Genomic DNA, 18,931 nt, shown 5'->3' on the forward strand with positions numbered 1-18,931 from the left:
AAAGTGACTGTCACAGGGTGACTTTATTTTCTCGTATATGTATAGTTATTTTGATTGGTTAATTCCATTTCAATTTGCAGACCGTCAGTATCTTATAAATTGTATATTCTGTAAACTTCAGTGTATAATGCATGTCCACATTTTACATCTACTGTAAATTCAGAAATTATTGCATGCATTTATTATTGCGATTTTTGTGGAAAAGACAAACATGAGAGATTAATTATTGCGATTGCAGGAAAATCTGTATACAGTTATTAATATCAGATATCAGAATGCGAGTTCTTATTATTGCGATACTCACTCAATCGCATCAGTATTAATTAATTTGATAATTGTAAATTTGTACTATATTAAATTGTTATTTTGTTTAAAGTATTAGTCATTTCTTATATAAGTACAGACTCCTTCTAAGCCAGCACTCATCTATCCGTGACAGTGACACAAACGCGAAATCAAAATGTCAGTACAGTATGGTCAAGAGAATATGACAAATCCTAAAAAATGTGAATCTTTTTTGTCAAACAGTTGATAAGAATTTTTGTGTTTTGTAGATATATGCATTTGTGATCATAAAGAAAATAACAAAATAGCGATATGTTTTTTATTTGTTCCAAATTTCTGGTCCCATAATTTCATTAATTCTAACACACATTCAAAATAGATACTTTCATACTGCAACTACATTTTATGACTAATTTCAATTTATATTTTTTACAATTCATTAAAATATTTAATTGTACAGTGTATCTTGTACTTAAAATGTTAATCTCAACATAGCATTATATTAAAGCAACCCACAATAATTTTTCCCTCCATAACTTAAACATGAATGTGTTATCTCCCCTAGTTTTTCATTTACATTTCAGTGCAAAAAATTGAAGAGTAAATGTTTTGGCTTGGCAAACTCCAGAAGTGTTTTCCATTCTAAAAAAAAAAGAATTTGCAATTTAATACATAAATATAAGTGGTTAATGAGGGTTTGTATACAACCTGAATTTGTGCCATGTAAAAGTCCTATAAAAGTGGCCAAGAATCTATAAATGATGCAATCAACAAACTTTAAAGACAATAAAATACAATGTACAACTTTGCCTGTTGAAGATTACTTTAAACAAATTAACACTTTATAAATATGAAGCATCTGAATCACTTTTCTGGATTGATCTTCATAGGAATGCTCAAAAGCAACCAATTGACAGACAGGGACGTATTAATACTTGGGGAACTATGTATAATGCCAAAAAGGATATTATAAGAATAGCCAACTGCATCCAAGGTCAACTTTGGTTGCAGATTTAAGGTTTGGCTTTTTAAATCAAGAGGTACACAGTGGATGTGGATAAGAAATGTAAACCCACATGAATCATGCAAAAGCCTATTTACCTACTAGAAAAACCCAAAATCAATGATAAATACTGCACATCCTGTTGAAGATCTAACTCTAAATGGTTTCAATTGAGTAGCTTCAAAGGAGTTGTAGAGAGACTTAACAACAAGGCAAAATGACAGCGATTCATTTGTCAGTTGTGTGTCATATAGGCAGCTAATCTTTTCGGAAAGGGAAACAAATGAAAAAAAAATAGGCAAACATATTATCTGTAAAAGTTAACAATAAAATGTCTATTATTTCTATAAGTGTACTTGATATAGTCTTTGCTTAATAACAGAAAATTTAAAATCTAGAAATAAGAGTATCCAGTTTTCTTTTCCCATGCTGACATCAAATTTAACCTGTTTTGAAATTTTTTCTGTGTTACTTTTTTATGGTTCCTGTTCAAATGAATTTGTGAATTAAACATTTTGAAACATAAAGTAAAACCTCATTCAACCTGCAAAGAAAATATCAAACAGTTTCATTGATATATGATCAAATAAAATGAACAATAAACATATATCTTATAGACATTTACAAGTATAAAAGTAAAAGAATACATAAAAACTGCCAATGAAGGATCTAAACAAAACTCTGATAATGTTTAGCATAATACAAACACAGACATCTAAGATCTAACAAAGATGAAATGAATGGTTATCTGCAAATTCATAAAAATTACTGATTGTGCATTATTTACCCCTACAGTTTGAGCCATCTTCTCAGCTGTGTTTAAAAGCTTACAAATTCATTATGTTATAAACAATTCTATATTACATTCCCTCTGGCTGGGTGCCTAAAGTTTAGATATACATATATAACATTTGTAGCATAGTCATGATGATGAAGGTGATGATTTTAAAATTATTTGTACAGCTTTTTTTTTCCTAGCAATAATAGACTTAGTATCAGGTTTTAATTACAGTGTTCTCCTTAGGGCATTTTATCATCAAAAAGAGTTCTTTTACAATGTAATTTTAAATCCTGATTGTATGAGAAATAGAATAACACTGAAATGCATGTTTGATGATGATGTTTCATATAATACATTTTAACAATTAATTTTGCTAAATAAGCTAAACAAGAATGCAAACGCTGAAATGTCTCGCCTGCTTTACTGACCATTGATATGTTGAAAGTCTTAAAGATAAAGGTTTTACTTTGAGTATCACATAAACTTTACATCCATAAATATCCATCACAATGAGGTCAAGGTCAGATAAATCCTGTCAGACAGACATGTACACCTTACAATTATTCCATACACCAAATATAGTTGACCTATTGCTTAAGGTAATAGAAAAACAGACCAAAACACAAAAACTTAACATTGAACAATGAACCTGATGACGAAAATGAGGTCAAGGACAATGAACATATGACAGTCGGAAACTTCGTGACATAAAGTTACTGCATACAAGGTGTGAAGCAGCCAGGTATTCTACCTTCTGAAATATAAAGCTTTATTCAAATAGTTTACATAGCCATCACCGCCAAATAGTAATCCCTATGTCTCGCATAATGAGACGAAAACTGCGACTGTGACTTTTGTCCCAACAAGACAAAAAATCATAATGCTATTATTCTGCACATTAAACCAAATGTAAAAGACAGCAAATCACATCCACACTTGTTTCACACATGTCAGTCACTCACTTATATACTTTAACCTATTCTCACTATCCAAGTATTTTTCTATTCTACATCACAATTTTATCATACCTATATCATCATATATGTTTATCCATACATTAACATCTTATATTGAAAAACGTTTTAAGCTAGGATTGAATTCTTCCACAAATTATTAACATGAATACTTTGGATGTGAATACCAATCCATATACAATGTATAAGTAAAATGTTGTCATGGCTAACAGAAGCCCTCTTAATTGGTCTACACATACAGAACATGTACATGTATGTTTTAGTTGAGGGATTGCCAGAATATTTTTTAAGGGTTTAACCCTAAGGAGATATATATATTTTATTTGTACACAGTAATATCCAGATTCTAAACGAGGTAAATGACATTATACACATTACTTCGGACCATTAAACTCTTAACATAAACAACTTTAACAATTTAACAATTTCAAAAATGTGAATAAAAGCAAAAATGCACAAATAGCTGTAATTAAGTAGGAAGTATTGATCCAGTGATCAATGACAATTGAAGAGTTTGTAGGGTGTTGAATATGCATTGTTAATTGTCCATTTCAAACAAGAAGAATGTCGAACAAAGACGAAGATATCACAAAGTAGTAAAACTTCTAGTCTCTAATGAGTTTGTAAAAGTTTCAGCTTTTCATTTCAAAGTAAATGAAGATGTTTATACCTGAAAAAAGTAAGACCAGACCACAGCTGCTAAAAAATGGGAAATTTACATGAATATTTTATTCCTCCACAGGAAATCTCATTTAGCAAAAAACTGCCAAATCTCAAAAATGAGGGTCCGTATATTTACAGTATGTTTCATACATATGCATGTACCATTTTTTTCTTGATATACAGTAATATTAAACAAAAATGCATGCAATGTTGTGCTAAGCATATCACCAATTGTAATTCAAAGTATAGCATAACCAGAACGATGTGACCAACAGATTATGTAAAATGCTCACCCATTACAACTCAACACTTATAGGCTGTTGACTAAATATGAAGTCGTTCTCTTCAGCAGTAATTGAGAAAAGTGTGAAGAAAATTTAAAGCCTGTTAAAATATTGAAAAATTCAAAGTATAGGCAAACAGAAAGCAGAAGTCCGACAAATCCAAAAAATTTCCAAATGTTACAACTCATCACTACCAAGCTTCTGAACAAGTATGTAGACTTTCTCTTCAGTAATGCCTGAGATCTGTATGATGAAAAAATTAAAGTTCATTCAACATATTTCAGATACAGGAAGTAGCTATAGGTGTCTCACAAATTAAAACTCATCAATGACAAGATTCTTACCAAATATGAAGTAATTCTGTTAAGTAGTACCTGATAAGAGTGTGAAGGAAATATTTGTTGGACGGACTGACGAACAGACAGACAGACTGACAAGGTGAATGCAATATACCCCACTATTCAAGTGGGGATATAATAATTTATTACTCATCAAGTTTCTTGGATGAAATGGACAATTAATGCTATGAAAACAATGCCCACATTGCTATAACAACATTTATAAATAACAAACATGTTCCATAAAGGATCATCACAGTATAAATAAGTCCTCTTGTTTCTCTGTCTGATATAGTAGAACGTAGAGCTATCTCTATAAACCCATGACATATCCACTGACCATCTAATGCATAACATGGTACAACATTCAGTATTATTAATGCTCCTGAGAGAGATATCAAATATCTTGTACTGAGTTAAGGATCATACAGTCTATTCTAACACACTGTTTATTCAACATACCATTACATACAACTATTTATTAAAGGTCAGATATAATGTTTTATTTGAGTGACACATATTTATATGTTTATTTTCTGACCACAAGTTGTAAAGTATTTTAAATCAGATTCAACTGAAAAGTTTCAATTTCTTAGTATGATTAGCAAAAACATGATACAGTGTGAGCTACTGCTCACTAATTCTTACTCTTGCTCTCACTTTTGAGTGAAAGGAAATACATTTACCAATCAATGTAGAAACATTAAACAGAAAGGAAATACATTTACCACTCAATGTAGAAACATTAAACAGAAAGGAAATACATATACTAATCAATGTAGAAACATTTAACAGAAAGGGAATACATTTACCAATCAATGTAGAAACATTAAACAGAAAGGAAATACATATACTAATCAATGTAGAAACATTTAACAGAAAGGGAATACATTTACCAATCAATGTAGAAACATTAAACAGAAAGGAAATACATTTACCACTCAATGTAGAAACATTAAACAGAAAGGAAATACATTTACCAATCAATGTAGAAACATTAAACAGAAAGGAAATACATATACTAATCAATGTAGAAACATTTAACAGAAAGGGAATACATTTACCAATCAATGTAGAAACATTAAACAGAAAGGAAATACATATACTAATCAATGTAGAAACATTAAACAGAAAGGAAATACATTTACCAATCAATGTAGAAACATTAAACAGAAAGGAAATACATATACTAATCAATGTAGAAACATTTAACAGAAAGGGAATACATTTACCAATCAATGTAGAAACATTAAACAGAAAGGAAATACATATACTAATCAATGTAGAAACATTTAACAGAAAGGGAATACATTTACCACTCAATGTAGAAACATTAAACAGAAAGGAAATACATTTACCACTCAATGTAGAAACATTAAACAGAAAGGAAATACATTTACCAATCAATGTAGAAACATTAAACAGAAAGGAAATACATTTACCAATCAATGTAGAAACATTAAACAGAAAGGGAATACATTTACCAATCAATGTAGAAACATTTAACAGAAAGGGAATACATTTACCAATCAATGTAGAAACATTAAACAGAAAGGAAATACATATACCAATCAATGTAGAAACATTAAACAGAAAGGAAATACATATACTAATCAATGTAGAAACATTAAACAGAAAGGAAATACATATACCAATCAATGTAGAAACATTAAACAGAAAGGAAATACATATACCAATCAATGTAGAAACATTAAACAGAAAGGAAATACATATACCAATCAATGTAGAAACATTAAACAGAAAGGAAATACATATACCAATCAAAACATTAAACAGAAAGGGAATACATTTACCAATCAATGTAGAAACATTAAACAGAAAGGAAATACATATACCAATCAAAACATTAAACAGAAAGGAAATACATATACCAATCAAAACATTAAACAGAAAGGAAATACATATACCAATCAAAACATTAAACAGAAAGGAAATACATTTACCACTCAATGTAGAAACATTAAACAGAAAGGAAATACATATACTAATCAATGTAGAAACATTAAACAGAAAGGAAATACATATACCAATCAATGTAGAAACATTAAACAGAAAGGAAATACATTTACCACTCAATGTAGAAACATTAAACAGAAAGGAAATACATATACTAATCAATGTAGAAACATTTAACAGAAAGGGAATACATTTACCAATCAATGTAGAAACATTAAACAGAAAGGAAATACATATACCAATCAAAACATTAAACAGAAAGGAAATACATATACCAATCAATGTAGAAACATTAAACAGAAAGGAAATACATATACCAATCAATGTAGAAACATTAAACAGAAAGGAAATACATATACCAATCAAAACATTAAACAGAAAGGGAATACATTTACCAATCAATGTAGAAACATTAAACAGAAAGGAAATACATTTACCACTCAATGTAGAAACATTAAACAGAAAGGAAATACATATACTAATCAATGTAGAAACATTTAACAGAAAGGGAATACATTTACCAATCAATGTAGAAACATTAAACAGAAAGGAAATACATATACCAATCAATGTAGAAACATTAAACAGAAAGGAAATACATTTACCACTCAATGTAGAAACATTAAACAGAAAGGGAATACATATACCAATCAATGTAGAAACATTAAACAGAAAGGAAATACATTTACCACTCAATGTAGAAACATTTAACAGAAAGGGAATACATTTACCAATCAATGTAGAAACATTAAACAGAAAGGAAATACATATACTAATCAATGTAGAAACATTTAACAGAAAGGGAATACATTTACCAATCAATGTAGAAACATTAAACAGAAAGGAAATACATATACTAATCAATGTAGAAACATTTAACAGAAATGGAATACATTTACTAATCAATGTAGAAACATTAAACAGAAAGGAAATACATATACCAATCAATGTAGAAACATTTAACAGAAAGGGAATACATTTACCAATCAATGTAGAAACATTAAACAGAAAGGAAATACATTTACCACTCAATGTAGAAACATTAAACAGAAAGGAAATACATATACCAATCAATGTAGAAACATTAAACAGAAAGGAAATACATTTACCAATCAATGTAGAAACATTAAACAGAAAGGAAATACATTTACCAATCAATGTAGAAACATTAAACAGAAAGGAAATACATATACTAATCAATGTAGAAACATTTAACAGAAAGGGAATACATATACTAATCAATGTAGAAACATTTAACAGAAATGGAATACATTTACTAATCAATGTAGAAACATTAAACAGAAAGGGAATACATTTACCACTCAATGTAGAAACATTAAACAGAAAGGAAATACATATACTAATCAATGTAGAAACATTTAACAGAAAGGGAATACATTTACCAATCAATGTAGAAACATTAAACAGAAAGGGAATACATTTACCACTCAATGTAGAAACATCAAACAGAAAGGAAAGACATTTACCACTCAATGTAGAAACATTAAACAGAAAGGAAATACATTTACCACTCAATGTTGAAATTTAAGCAGAAAGGAAATACATTTACCACTCAATGTAGAAACATTAAACAGAAAGGAAATACATATACTAATCAATGTAGGAACATTTAACAGAAAGGGAATACATTTACCAATCAATGTAGAAACATTAAACAGAAAGGAAATACATTTACCACTCAATGTTGAAATTTAAACAGAAAGGAAATACATTTACAACTCAATGTAGAAACATTAAACAGAAAGGGAATACATTTACCAATCAAAACATTAAACAGAAAGGAAATACATTTACTAATCAATGTAGAAACATTAAACAGAAAGGAAATACATATACTAATCAATGTAGAAACATTTAACAGAAAGGAAATACATTTACCAATCAATGTAGAAACACTTAACAGAAAGGAAATACATATACTGTGGATTCATTTATTTTCGTGGGTATCAATTTTCGTGGATAGAGAAAAAAAGATGTTTCGTGGTATACGTAAATTCGTGGATCGCTGATAACAAAAAAAAAAAAAAAATCAGATACGTAATTCGTGGATTTCTTTTTAATTTAGGAGATCATATACCCTCCTTGGTTTGATCAATAATAAAACAAACAAAAAAGAAAGAATTCATTGAAAAGGTTTTGAATTGTCAAAATCCTCGCTTGGTCATTCTAGGTTAAAGTGTTCATTGAAAACTTCTATTACAATAATGGACAGAGACAACTAATTATTTGTTTGTTTTACAATTTATAAATTCTTGTCGGAATTTTATAAGGCATTCAAAACTCTATGATCAAAAGCTCATTTCCCTAATCACGATATAATATATAAGTTTAAGTAAAAGGTGTGAAAATAAATGTTCCTGTTATAAATAATATTACCTACGGGCAATATCCCCGCACCGTTAATCCTATTGATTTTTAATCACCAGTAAACCAAACTATGACACGGTAATTAACAACTTGCATTTATTTTCCATGAACAGTTTAAATCAATTTTAAAAAGTAAATTGTCACTGATATTCGATATATTTATTATTGATTTAATCAAAATACTTGTATCTTCTTTCAAGAAAAACACGTGTTATGTTACAATGTTTATCGTTAGTCAACACTATACTAGAACTGCATAACATAACTGGAAATAAACATCCGACTCCATACACATTTCTCGGGATTATTCTTCGTTGAATTCTTAAATTTGTGGTTCGCTGAGACCCACGAAACCCACGAAAATTGGTATACCACGAATAAAAATGAATCCACAGTACCACTCAATGTAGAAGCATTAAACAGAAAGGAAATACATATACCACTCAATGTAGAAACATTAAACAGAAAGGAAATGCATTTACCAATCAATGTAGAAACATTTAACAGAAAGGAAATACATTTACCAAGAAGAAAATAAGGATACAGTTTAGCTTAGGTACTTATATTAAATTCGGCACCAAATATCAAGAAGCTATAATTTGTAGTTGCCGAGAAAAATACCACAACAATTTCTTATACAATGTCTTCGACATTTTGACGTATTTGCCTTATATTTGCCTTTTTGTTGAAGGCCATAGGGAAACCTATAAGTAGTTATATCCATATCATTTTGACTCTGGGGGATAGTTGTCTCATTTAATATACTGTTACCACATCTCGTAATATAAGAATAACTCCTTACTCAATAAACTGTAAACACAGAGATATGTCTTGCCTTTTTGTTATTTTGAAGTAACATGTAAGTTATGCAAAATATTCAAAGTCAATGAACCATGACTGAAGGTACAGGGGGCCAAACAATCTACATGGAAATGCTTAAACATATGCATACCAAATATCATTGACCTTCCACTAGTGGTTTCACAATAACTGACCTAATCACAAACTTATACATGTAATTCACGCAAAAGTTTCAAAGTCAATAGACCACGACTAAAAGGCAGGGCCAAAGAATTGCCATGGAAATGAGATGTGCCAATGCTAATACAACTGAATACCAAATATCATTGACCTAACTCTATTGCTTCCCTATAAAAATGACAAAATCACAAACTAATACATGTAAACTAAGCAAAAGTTTTAAAGTCAATAGACCATGAATGAGGGGGAGGGGATAAATAATCACCATGGAAATGAGATGTGCCAATGCTTATATAACTGCATACCAAATATCATTCACCTACCACTAGTGGTTCCCCATAAACTGACCTATTCACAAACTAATACATGCATACAATGCAAAAGTTTCAAAGTCAATAGACCATGACTGAGGGGGCGGGGCCAAATAATGTCCATGGAAATGAGATGTGCAAATGCTAATACATATGCATACCAAATATCATTAACCTACCACTAGTGGTTCCCTACAAAACTGACCTTATCACAAACTAATACACTGTTGACGACGCCACACCGCCGCCTACTACTCGCTTTTTGACTTCATCAAGGCGATACAAAAACTATCATTTTCTTATCTGAATAACATTTACAGTGTATAGATCTGATTTGTGATGACCTATGTCTAAAGCGTATGTGGCAAACTTTGAAAACTGGTTTACTTTTCGTGACCATGAAAACACTATTGCAATCACTTGAAAAGGATACTTGCTGAAAGTTTCTACAACATACGGTAGATTCAATGGAATAGCAAAACTTTTTGGTACATAATTACTTAGAACAACTGTAAAAGAAAAAAATAAATACAATTAATAATTACAATTAAAAGAGTATTCATCAATATATAAAAAAGAAAATGTTTTTTTTTATTTTAATTTCATTAGAATTGAATGCATTTTAAAGTTTCTCTACTTTGTGATAATAACTTTATATCTTGATCAAATAAATATAAATGTTTGCTCAAGCATTGTAACTAGAACTGACATCTGCTATCAATAGATAGGCGTGGTTTCAGCTTGTATACATTAGGCCACACTTAAAAATATTTTGGTTTGCCCAAACCCTACCCAAAGGTAGAGACAGTGGGTAGGTAGGTAGGCATTTCTTTCTTTTTTCGGCAAGGAGAAATTGAAGTGTCAGATGTTTTTTTAGTCTTCATGCCTATCTGATAAAAAAAAAAACTTTTTCACATCAGGACAATAAAAGATTTTAAGTAGACAGCTATTTTCTGGGTAGGTAGGGTTAGGGCAAACAAACATATTCTTTTTTGTGGCCTTATACTTATAAATGTTATTGGAAGTTAAGCAATGTATACAAGTTGAAGCCCTGCCTATCTATTGATTGCAGATGTCAATCTAAGTTACAATGCTTGAGCAAACATTTATACAAACAAAGCAAGCAAGCCAACCAAACCTTTAACTTGCTAGCATTAGGATAACAGCTTTAAAGAGTTAAAAAGAAAATGGAAAGATTACTTACAATCTACTGGAATGTTTATGTTTATAGTAAAAGATAGTTTTTTCTTTCTATAAATTTATCTACATTTAAATAAAAAATATGCTGACTTACCAGAGTAATGAAGGTCAAGTGGATGACCCAGAAATAGTAATGGTGGTTTACGTCCATGGTAAACTTGAAGTAATTTGGTTTCATTGTCTAAAGCAGGATATACACAAACGTCACCCTTTGGTATATAACAATCACTTTGTAATTTACACATGGGTCTCTCAGTTATAGCTCTTGCTGGCAAACAAGCATATTTCTGAAATTATTTTAAAGGCAACATTGTTAAGTGAAACAAACAATGACATAGTCTAACACATGTTACCTTTTTGAGAAAAAAATAATCAGTAGAACTTGCTGTGAAACTGGAATCTTCATATTGTAAGGCTTTTGAATGTGGATGAATGGTGTTGTTCTGATGCAAATATATGTAAAACGAACCCAAAATTATTATTTCTTGCCTAATTTTAGTAAATCAAAAGATGTCATAACACCATGACATTGTAACATTCAAGTGATTAAAAAAAATATTTTCTAACATCTAAAAAAGATTCCATGGCAGTCTTGTCTTTAATTCATATTAATCATTTGCATATCTTTTGACCAAAATTGAGATTTTTATAACTCTATATCTTTCTTGTGTAAAAATCCCTTAAAACAAATTAATAACTTACATCATGGGGAGCAGTCTTTGTATGATAATTAAAACACAGGTGTGTACTGCTACTCCTATTACAACAGTCTATAGATTTCTCTGTTCGAGTCCAGTCTGGCAGAAAAAAAAACAAAAAAACATTTAAATTAGCAGAAAAGTTTATACACAAATAGACGGATCAGCTATTTTATGAGAGATTTCACAGTTTCCTAGCTAAAAAGGCATATTCATATATCCAATGCCCATTGTTTCGCTGATATCATGTTTTATGTTTTATTTCAACCAAATGTTTATGCTGTTGTGACACAGTAGCCTGAAACAGTGATACACCAGTATAATACAAGCAGAACTGGTTCTCTACAGAGACACTCAAGATTCTCCAAAGTCATTAAATTATATGACAAAGCTATAAATACTAATAATAACAAACAAATGCTGAAAAACCATCTGCTAATGAACTTGTAAATTTTTTTTTTGGTATGAGAAACTGGACATATTGCACTTCTACCAATGCAAGCTTACTGGTTGTTCATTATCCTTTCTCCAGTTGTTTTCTTTCTTGGAATTTAGAATGGGTATGTATTTACAACAACAATATAGCTGATAATTTCAACCTAAGTGTAGATTTTATTACTTTTTGGGGATGCATCCAAATCTTTAATTAGATTCAAAGCCATACAATGTCCCATAGTTGGTTCTTTCATACTGACAGAAATGCATGTACTCCAGTCATCAAGACTAGTCACACGACAATCACTTAAACTGGTTATTGCTTCTCCTACTGCAAGACCCCTTGGTCCAGAAACTGCTGAGTTCTACAATAAAAATCTTAAAGCAATTAGTGAGTTATTTAATCATGCTGTGTCTGTTTTTTAAACCTGTGAAACAACACCAATATCTTGTTTAACAAGAATCTGTGTCCATAGGACACCATGCCCCGATTGCATTATATTTATATGTTCAGTGACCTGTGAAATTGGTATTAAATCCCTTTTTTGGCACATGATTTAAAAGTTCACATCATAATGAACAAGATTCAAGTTAATATGACCACAACGTGATGGTCAACTACCTTGACCAAACACTTTACCTTAATACCCACTTGCACTATATTTTTGTGTTTTGTGAACTATAAAATCAGGGCAAAAACCCTCATGTCTGTTTGGGTTAATCACCCAATGTGTCAATATAATGGAACTATAAACAACTGTTATAGAAGTGGGAGGTTTAGCTAGCTATATAAAAACCAGGTTTAACCCACCATTTCCTTCAGGAAATTCCTATTACAAGTCAGGAATATGAAAGTTGTTTTCTATTTGTTCTGTTGGTTGATATAGTTCAGGGTTTGCATTTGTCAAGTTTTATTAAGCATGTAATTTATAAAGTGTTGTTTTAATTTATTATGGACTTCCCCCTTTTTGAATTTACTTTGGAGTTCAGTATTTGTGTTAATACTTTTTTTTGGCATATAATTTTAAAAGTTCACATCATAATGTACATGTGTACCAAGTTTTAATGTGACCACAACTTGATAGTAAACTATCCTGACAATACTATACATCTGTAACATGAATTATAATAAATGGTGACAGCAGTAGAGTTAGGGTCAGTAACATGTACTTAACTAACACAATACTATATCTCTGTGACCTGAGTTATAACAAGAGTAGAATTGTGGTCAGTAACATGAGAACAGTACTTAACTAATACAATACTATAATAACAATACTATACCTCTGTGACCTGAGTTATAACCACAGACTCTCCAGTACCATAGAATGGAGCCAGTAGTAAAGGTAATATCAACAGCACACATAATGCCAATACAACAATTACAAAATTATGCCACACTCCAGCACAGTAAATTCTCAACTGACGTAACGGGGAGACTGCTTGTAAGTGCTCTGTTGATAAATCCACATATGCTCCTGGGTATAAAATAAATATAAACAAACCAAAACCATTTACTCTTACTTGTTCCCTGAAAAGAAAGAATATACATATATCATGAAGTTTTAATTTTTCACTAAACAGGGAGTCGAACATCAAAGGAACAGAAACATGTCACATAATAATGCATTACCAGAAGAAGGTTGGTCCTATTTAAAGAGAAGCTTTGAATTGTAGTTGTTGAAAAAATGTGACCCAAATTTCATATATTTGCATAACATTTCAAAAATACATGAGTTTTTAGCAAGTTTATGAAAGTCACATATATAAATAATAAATATTGATGACATAATTGTCCACAAGATTGACATACCGGGTAGCCAAGATACACTGCATAGTTTATTCATGATCAGTATGAAATAGCAACAAAAATAAGTTTAAAATTTCATTCAAATCCTACAGTTACATCAAGAAATTTTATTTTATGTAAGATTAATGTTATTCTCAAAATTCTGCGGACTGTTTTGTAAATAATGTGAGCTGAACTTTTTCAAAGATTTAACACCAGAAATAAATTCAAATTTTGCTGAAATCCAAACACTTCAAATGTTTGCATATTTTTGTCTGAAAATTCAATCCACCATTAAATATTGAGTTTATCTAACGTAGCAGATTTATTAATTTTTTTGTATCTTTTGTATTTCTTTGGGGTAGATTTTCAATGCCCAATTCATGATGAGTGATCTCCATTCATTGATTGTTCTTACCTTACAGCAGCAATAGCATGGCCTACTTCATGTAAAATTCCACATACCAGTAATGTCAATAGATAGTATGACATTTGAGAGATCGGTAAGTTGATTCCTGGCATCTGAAAAAAAATAATTCACTCAAATACATTAATAATTCAAATTCAAATTCAAATGATTATTGCCATTTTAAACTTTAAACAATAACTTTGTGACAAATACAAAATAAGTATACAATATAACTGAAATTCACATATATATACACAATCCTTTAATAACAGTAAATAGTCGAGAGTCCCCTGTCCTCAGTTCTAATGACTTTTAATGTAGGACCCCAATTTATTTACTTGTGATGGTGTTGATGGATTGTACATAAAAATAACCTTTTCTTCATCAGACAAAAATTTAACAGAAAAGTTTATTTCCAAATTATGGAAAAAGTTGTTTCTTGGTTCCCTATTGAATTCACTATCTAATAAAAAATGTTTTTCATCTTCTAATATGTTACGTTTAAGGCATAGTCTCTGCTCTCTAGGAATATTAGAATGTCTTCTTTCTATGTTTAAATTATGGTCACTTATTATTAGTTTTGTTATCAATTTTCTTCAATGCACCTCATATAAAAAAGGACAGATTCCTGAATATATACAGCTGTTGACAATTTGACAGTGGCTGTCTTTTGATGCATCTTTAATGTTTTATCATTTAGGAAATTTGGCATCAATGTCAGATCTTTTTTAGTCTTTGTTAAATATATTCACAACTTGACCATTAAGAAGTTGACATATTGTAAAGACACTTATTTATTGTTGAAGACCTATATATAAACTCTACATGTTTTTTGGGTTGTTTTTTTTTGTAACATTGGGTTGTTGTGTTATTGGCATTTCCTGATGAACGAAAAGCACTGCCAAAATACAAAATTTATTAACTGTTACTTTTATTTTCTAGCACTGGATTGATTCCTTTACTGAAGGACTGTTAGTCCCTCAGGATATTATTATTGCTCCAACAGTGACATGATTTCTTAATGGAAATTCAATGAAAAAACAGGCAAATTTGCATTGAATTTTTGGCTATTCTTTTTGAAAAAAATAGCTCCTCAATTACTGAAAATATCAGTGTTCTTTTTATGAACAGGAGAAGGTAAGTCATTTATGAGTGTTGTTTATGGTAAGCTATTATACATGTATATATTTGGTTTGATAAGAAGACCTTTTTCAGGAATTCAGGATTGAGTCATTTCTTTCAGTTGTCTTTGTTTGTTGACATATTTGTTTGTTTTATAGTGATTAAGATTATAACACAATGTTGACTGATGTACCCATATTTTTGACATTTTTACCTATTACATCTGGTTGTTATGTTCACACATTGTTGTCAATATAATGGAATTTTATGCGACTGTCATACAAGTGAGAGGTTTAGCTAGCTATAAAACCTGGTTTAATCCACCATTTTCTATATAAGGAAATGCCTGTACCAAGTCAGGAATATGACAGTTGTTTTCCATTCGTTTGATGTGTTTGAGCTTTAGATTTTGCCATTTGGTAAGGGACTTTCCATTTTGAATTTTCCTTGGAGTTCGATATTTTTGTTATTTCACTTTTTAAATTGTGGAAATAGCCATTTAAATTGTCCAAGATTCTGGAATTCTGGATTTAATTATACCGGTATTGTAATGTTGACATGGACACATAATTTCAATTTTGGGATTTGGCATTTATTAAGGAAAATTTAGTGCTGTTATGTCCAAGTTGGTCAAGAGTCGACGCATTATATCATTTTATAAATAAATGAAGCAAAAGATAGTGTTCTGTGTTCTGGTCTAAAATTACATTTTTTTCATAAAACAAAACTTTTTGTGTTAACCATCAAACATCCTTTGGATTTAATGTATTTTTTAGTTGCTGTACAATGATAACACTAAAGCTTTTATATTTCATTGTTGTTAATTTCAACTGTCAAGTATTTTCCTAAACTTTATTTTAAACTTACAACAGGTGTCAAAACTTGCTGATCTACAGGTTGCTGTCGAAAAGTGTTAAACACCAATAAAGTCAACAAAAATATAGACATAATCATTGCCAGCAGTCCAAAAACAACTCCACAGTTAAACCAAATTCTAAGAAAGTGTGGTCTCCATTGTCCCAACTTGACAAATGTCCTGTTGAACATAGCAGTATACCATCTTAATTGGCAAACAGAGACAGACAATCCAGTCTTGTCTAATCTTTCTATGTATTGACGACCTGACCATTTCTGTGTCTGAAATTAAAAAGGTTTAATCTTATGCTGGTTTCTTTTAAGTGATTTTTATATTATTAAACTTCTCTAATAAGATCAAGATTGTCTTACATGGAAAAGCAGCTATTTTCATTAGAAATCTGGTAAAATTTATCATAAATTCAATGAATTTTAGATTTTTTTTCTTTTCACGTAATATTATTAGTACAACATTGTACAATAAATACTAATCATTAACTTAAACTAAGAGATTCCAGCTGTTGGTATTAATTTAAATATAAATGAACATAAAAGCACTGTGCCTTTGTTTTTTGTGTGTTTTTGCTATGCATGTACTAATTGTTGTGTCATGGATGGATACCCCATATCCTTTGTTTTTCTATTCTACTATTTATAGAATAACTCATTCAAGAATTCAAATACAAAAAATATATGAGAACACCCATTGTTGTATGATGTCAGAGGAGTGAAATTATCAGAATCATTTCACATCATGTGAGATTATCGGTTTTTATTTCACTGGGAAATCACAGTAATTCATTACAACCAATGTAATAATTCCTGATGAATCCATGACATTTCGCCCCATTGCAAATTCACCCCCTTTTTCACCAACTCTCCCCACTCTGGTTTACCAACTCGCCCCACTTATGAAAAAGGGGAACTTATCATCTGAGAATAAAATTATGTAAACACCCATGATTCTTGATTTATCTTGTAAAACAGTGTTTTATATTTACCAGAAAAAAACATCATAAACAGTTACAATGATCAACATGGTCAATAACATTGTATGTCACAGAGATACTGATACTTACTTCTTCCTGCTTTGTTTCAACCAAAAGAAAAGAAGTAAAAAATATACAAGATGCATTTCTAAGGTTTTCATCAGTACTCATTTAATTCTTAAGTGGGGCGACTTGATAGGCCTTACTTCAGTACGGTTTAATTCCTTTTTTCATTAGTGCAGTGAGTTGGCAGACCTTTATTCAATGAGATAAACCTCCTTTTCATAAGTGGGGTGAGTTAGTAGTCCTTACGACAGTAAGATTTAATTTTTTTTTCATAAGTGGGGCAAGTTGGCAGTTTAAGAATTATTACATTATAAGTTTAAGAATTATTACATTCATCTGGATTAAAGTCCTTTTCATAATCATGATAATTGGGGGGAGTTGGTAGTCTTTAATGCAGTACCATTTAAATCTTTTTTTCATTAGTACCTGGCAAGTTAGCAGACCTTTATTCGATGGGATTATACTCTTTTTCATAAGTGGGGCGAGTTGGCAGGACTAAATTCATCAGGATTTTACTATTTTTCATAAGTAAGGCAAGTTGGCAAACCTTTATTCATCGGGATTTTACCTATTTTCACAAATGGATCAAGAGTTGGCAGGACTAAATTTAACGGGATTTAACCCTTTTTCATAAGTGGGATGAGTTGGTAAGCAAGAGTGGGGCGAGTTGGTAAAAAGTGTGGCAAGTTGGTGGAAAAGTGGGGCGATTTGGCAGTGGGGCGAGATGTCTTGCTTCCATTCCTAATTACCTATATCTGATTTCCAGAGATGATGTCAATATAATAATACTTTTTTTTTAGATTGCTACAAGTACAGAATTCTCGAGCTCTCTTTGTATGCCTTAACAATTAATCTTTTCCACAGTGAAAACAAATTTATGGGCCTTACTGAGTGGTTAATATACCTTCAGAAAAGCATCAAGGAGGTAAAGAGATGACCAAAAGCCAAGAACTAATGCAATCCATGTTGTCTGCAACATCTCAGTATGTGGACATGTGCTCCATGAGTCACAAACAAAAATAAACAATGCAGTCTTTGCAGATCAATATTCAGAAGTTTCTTTTCATATTTGCTTGTCACATCATTCTGTTTTACAGTGGAAAACAATAACTGCAGTCATGAAGGTTCTCTTGTATTTCAGTTTCCTCATGATTTTACATGACCCTAAATCATTTCTAAGCAATATTTCTCGTTTAACAGTTCAATTAAATACAGCGTGATCAAATCAACCGCAATGGTCTCAATATGAAAGTACGTATTCTAATCCGATTGGTGCATTTTTGTAGGAAAACGGAAGTACATCTATTTTCGTTTTAGATATTAAAGTTACCATTTGATTGTATCACATTACACTCATTCCTTAAATAGTAGAAATTGCGACTA

The 18,931-nt window shown here is 30.6% G+C and overlaps 1 protein-coding gene across 1 annotated transcript; it reads right to left on the reverse strand.

The window, feature by feature from the left end:
- Window positions 1-590: 590 nt before the first annotated feature.
- On the reverse strand, window positions 591-18,792 carry LOC127724687 (membrane-bound transcription factor site-2 protease-like). Its single transcript, XM_052231741.1, has 9 exons — window positions 18,453-18,792; window positions 16,506-16,775; window positions 14,526-14,629; window positions 13,603-13,849; window positions 12,503-12,683; window positions 11,888-11,982; window positions 11,280-11,472; window positions 10,419-10,494; window positions 591-4,733 (listed from the first exon to the last, which is right to left on the reverse strand). The coding sequence occupies exons 1-9, from the start codon at window positions 18,525-18,527 to the stop codon at window positions 4,514-4,516; spliced, it is 1,461 nt and encodes a 486-aa protein (XP_052087701.1). The 5' UTR covers window positions 18,528-18,792; the 3' UTR covers window positions 591-4,513.
- Between the last annotated feature and the right edge of the window lie 139 nt (window positions 18,793-18,931).

The sequence above is a fragment of the Mytilus californianus genome, unplaced genomic scaffold (genome assembly GCF_021869535.1).
Source record: "Mytilus californianus isolate M0D057914Y unplaced genomic scaffold, xbMytCali1.0.p SCAF_14, whole genome shotgun sequence".
NCBI lineage: Eukaryota > Metazoa > Mollusca > Bivalvia > Mytilida > Mytilidae > Mytilus > Mytilus californianus.

What these genes read in the sequence shown, in the direction of transcription:
- LOC127724687 (XM_052231741.1), bottom strand. Translation starts at nt 18,527, where the DNA reads ATGTTGCAGACAACATGGATTGCATTAGTTCTTGGCTTTTGGTCATCT. An exon ending in CAAAGACTGCTCCCCATGAT is followed by an intron (nt 11,473 to 11,887) that starts GTAAGTTATTAA and finishes AAATAATTTCAG; the next exon opens with AAATATGCTTGTTTGCCAGC. An exon ending in ACTTGACCTTCATTACTCTG is followed by an intron (nt 10,495 to 11,279) that starts GTAAGTCAGCAT and finishes TTTCTTTTACAG; the next exon opens with TTGTTCTAAGTAATTATGTA.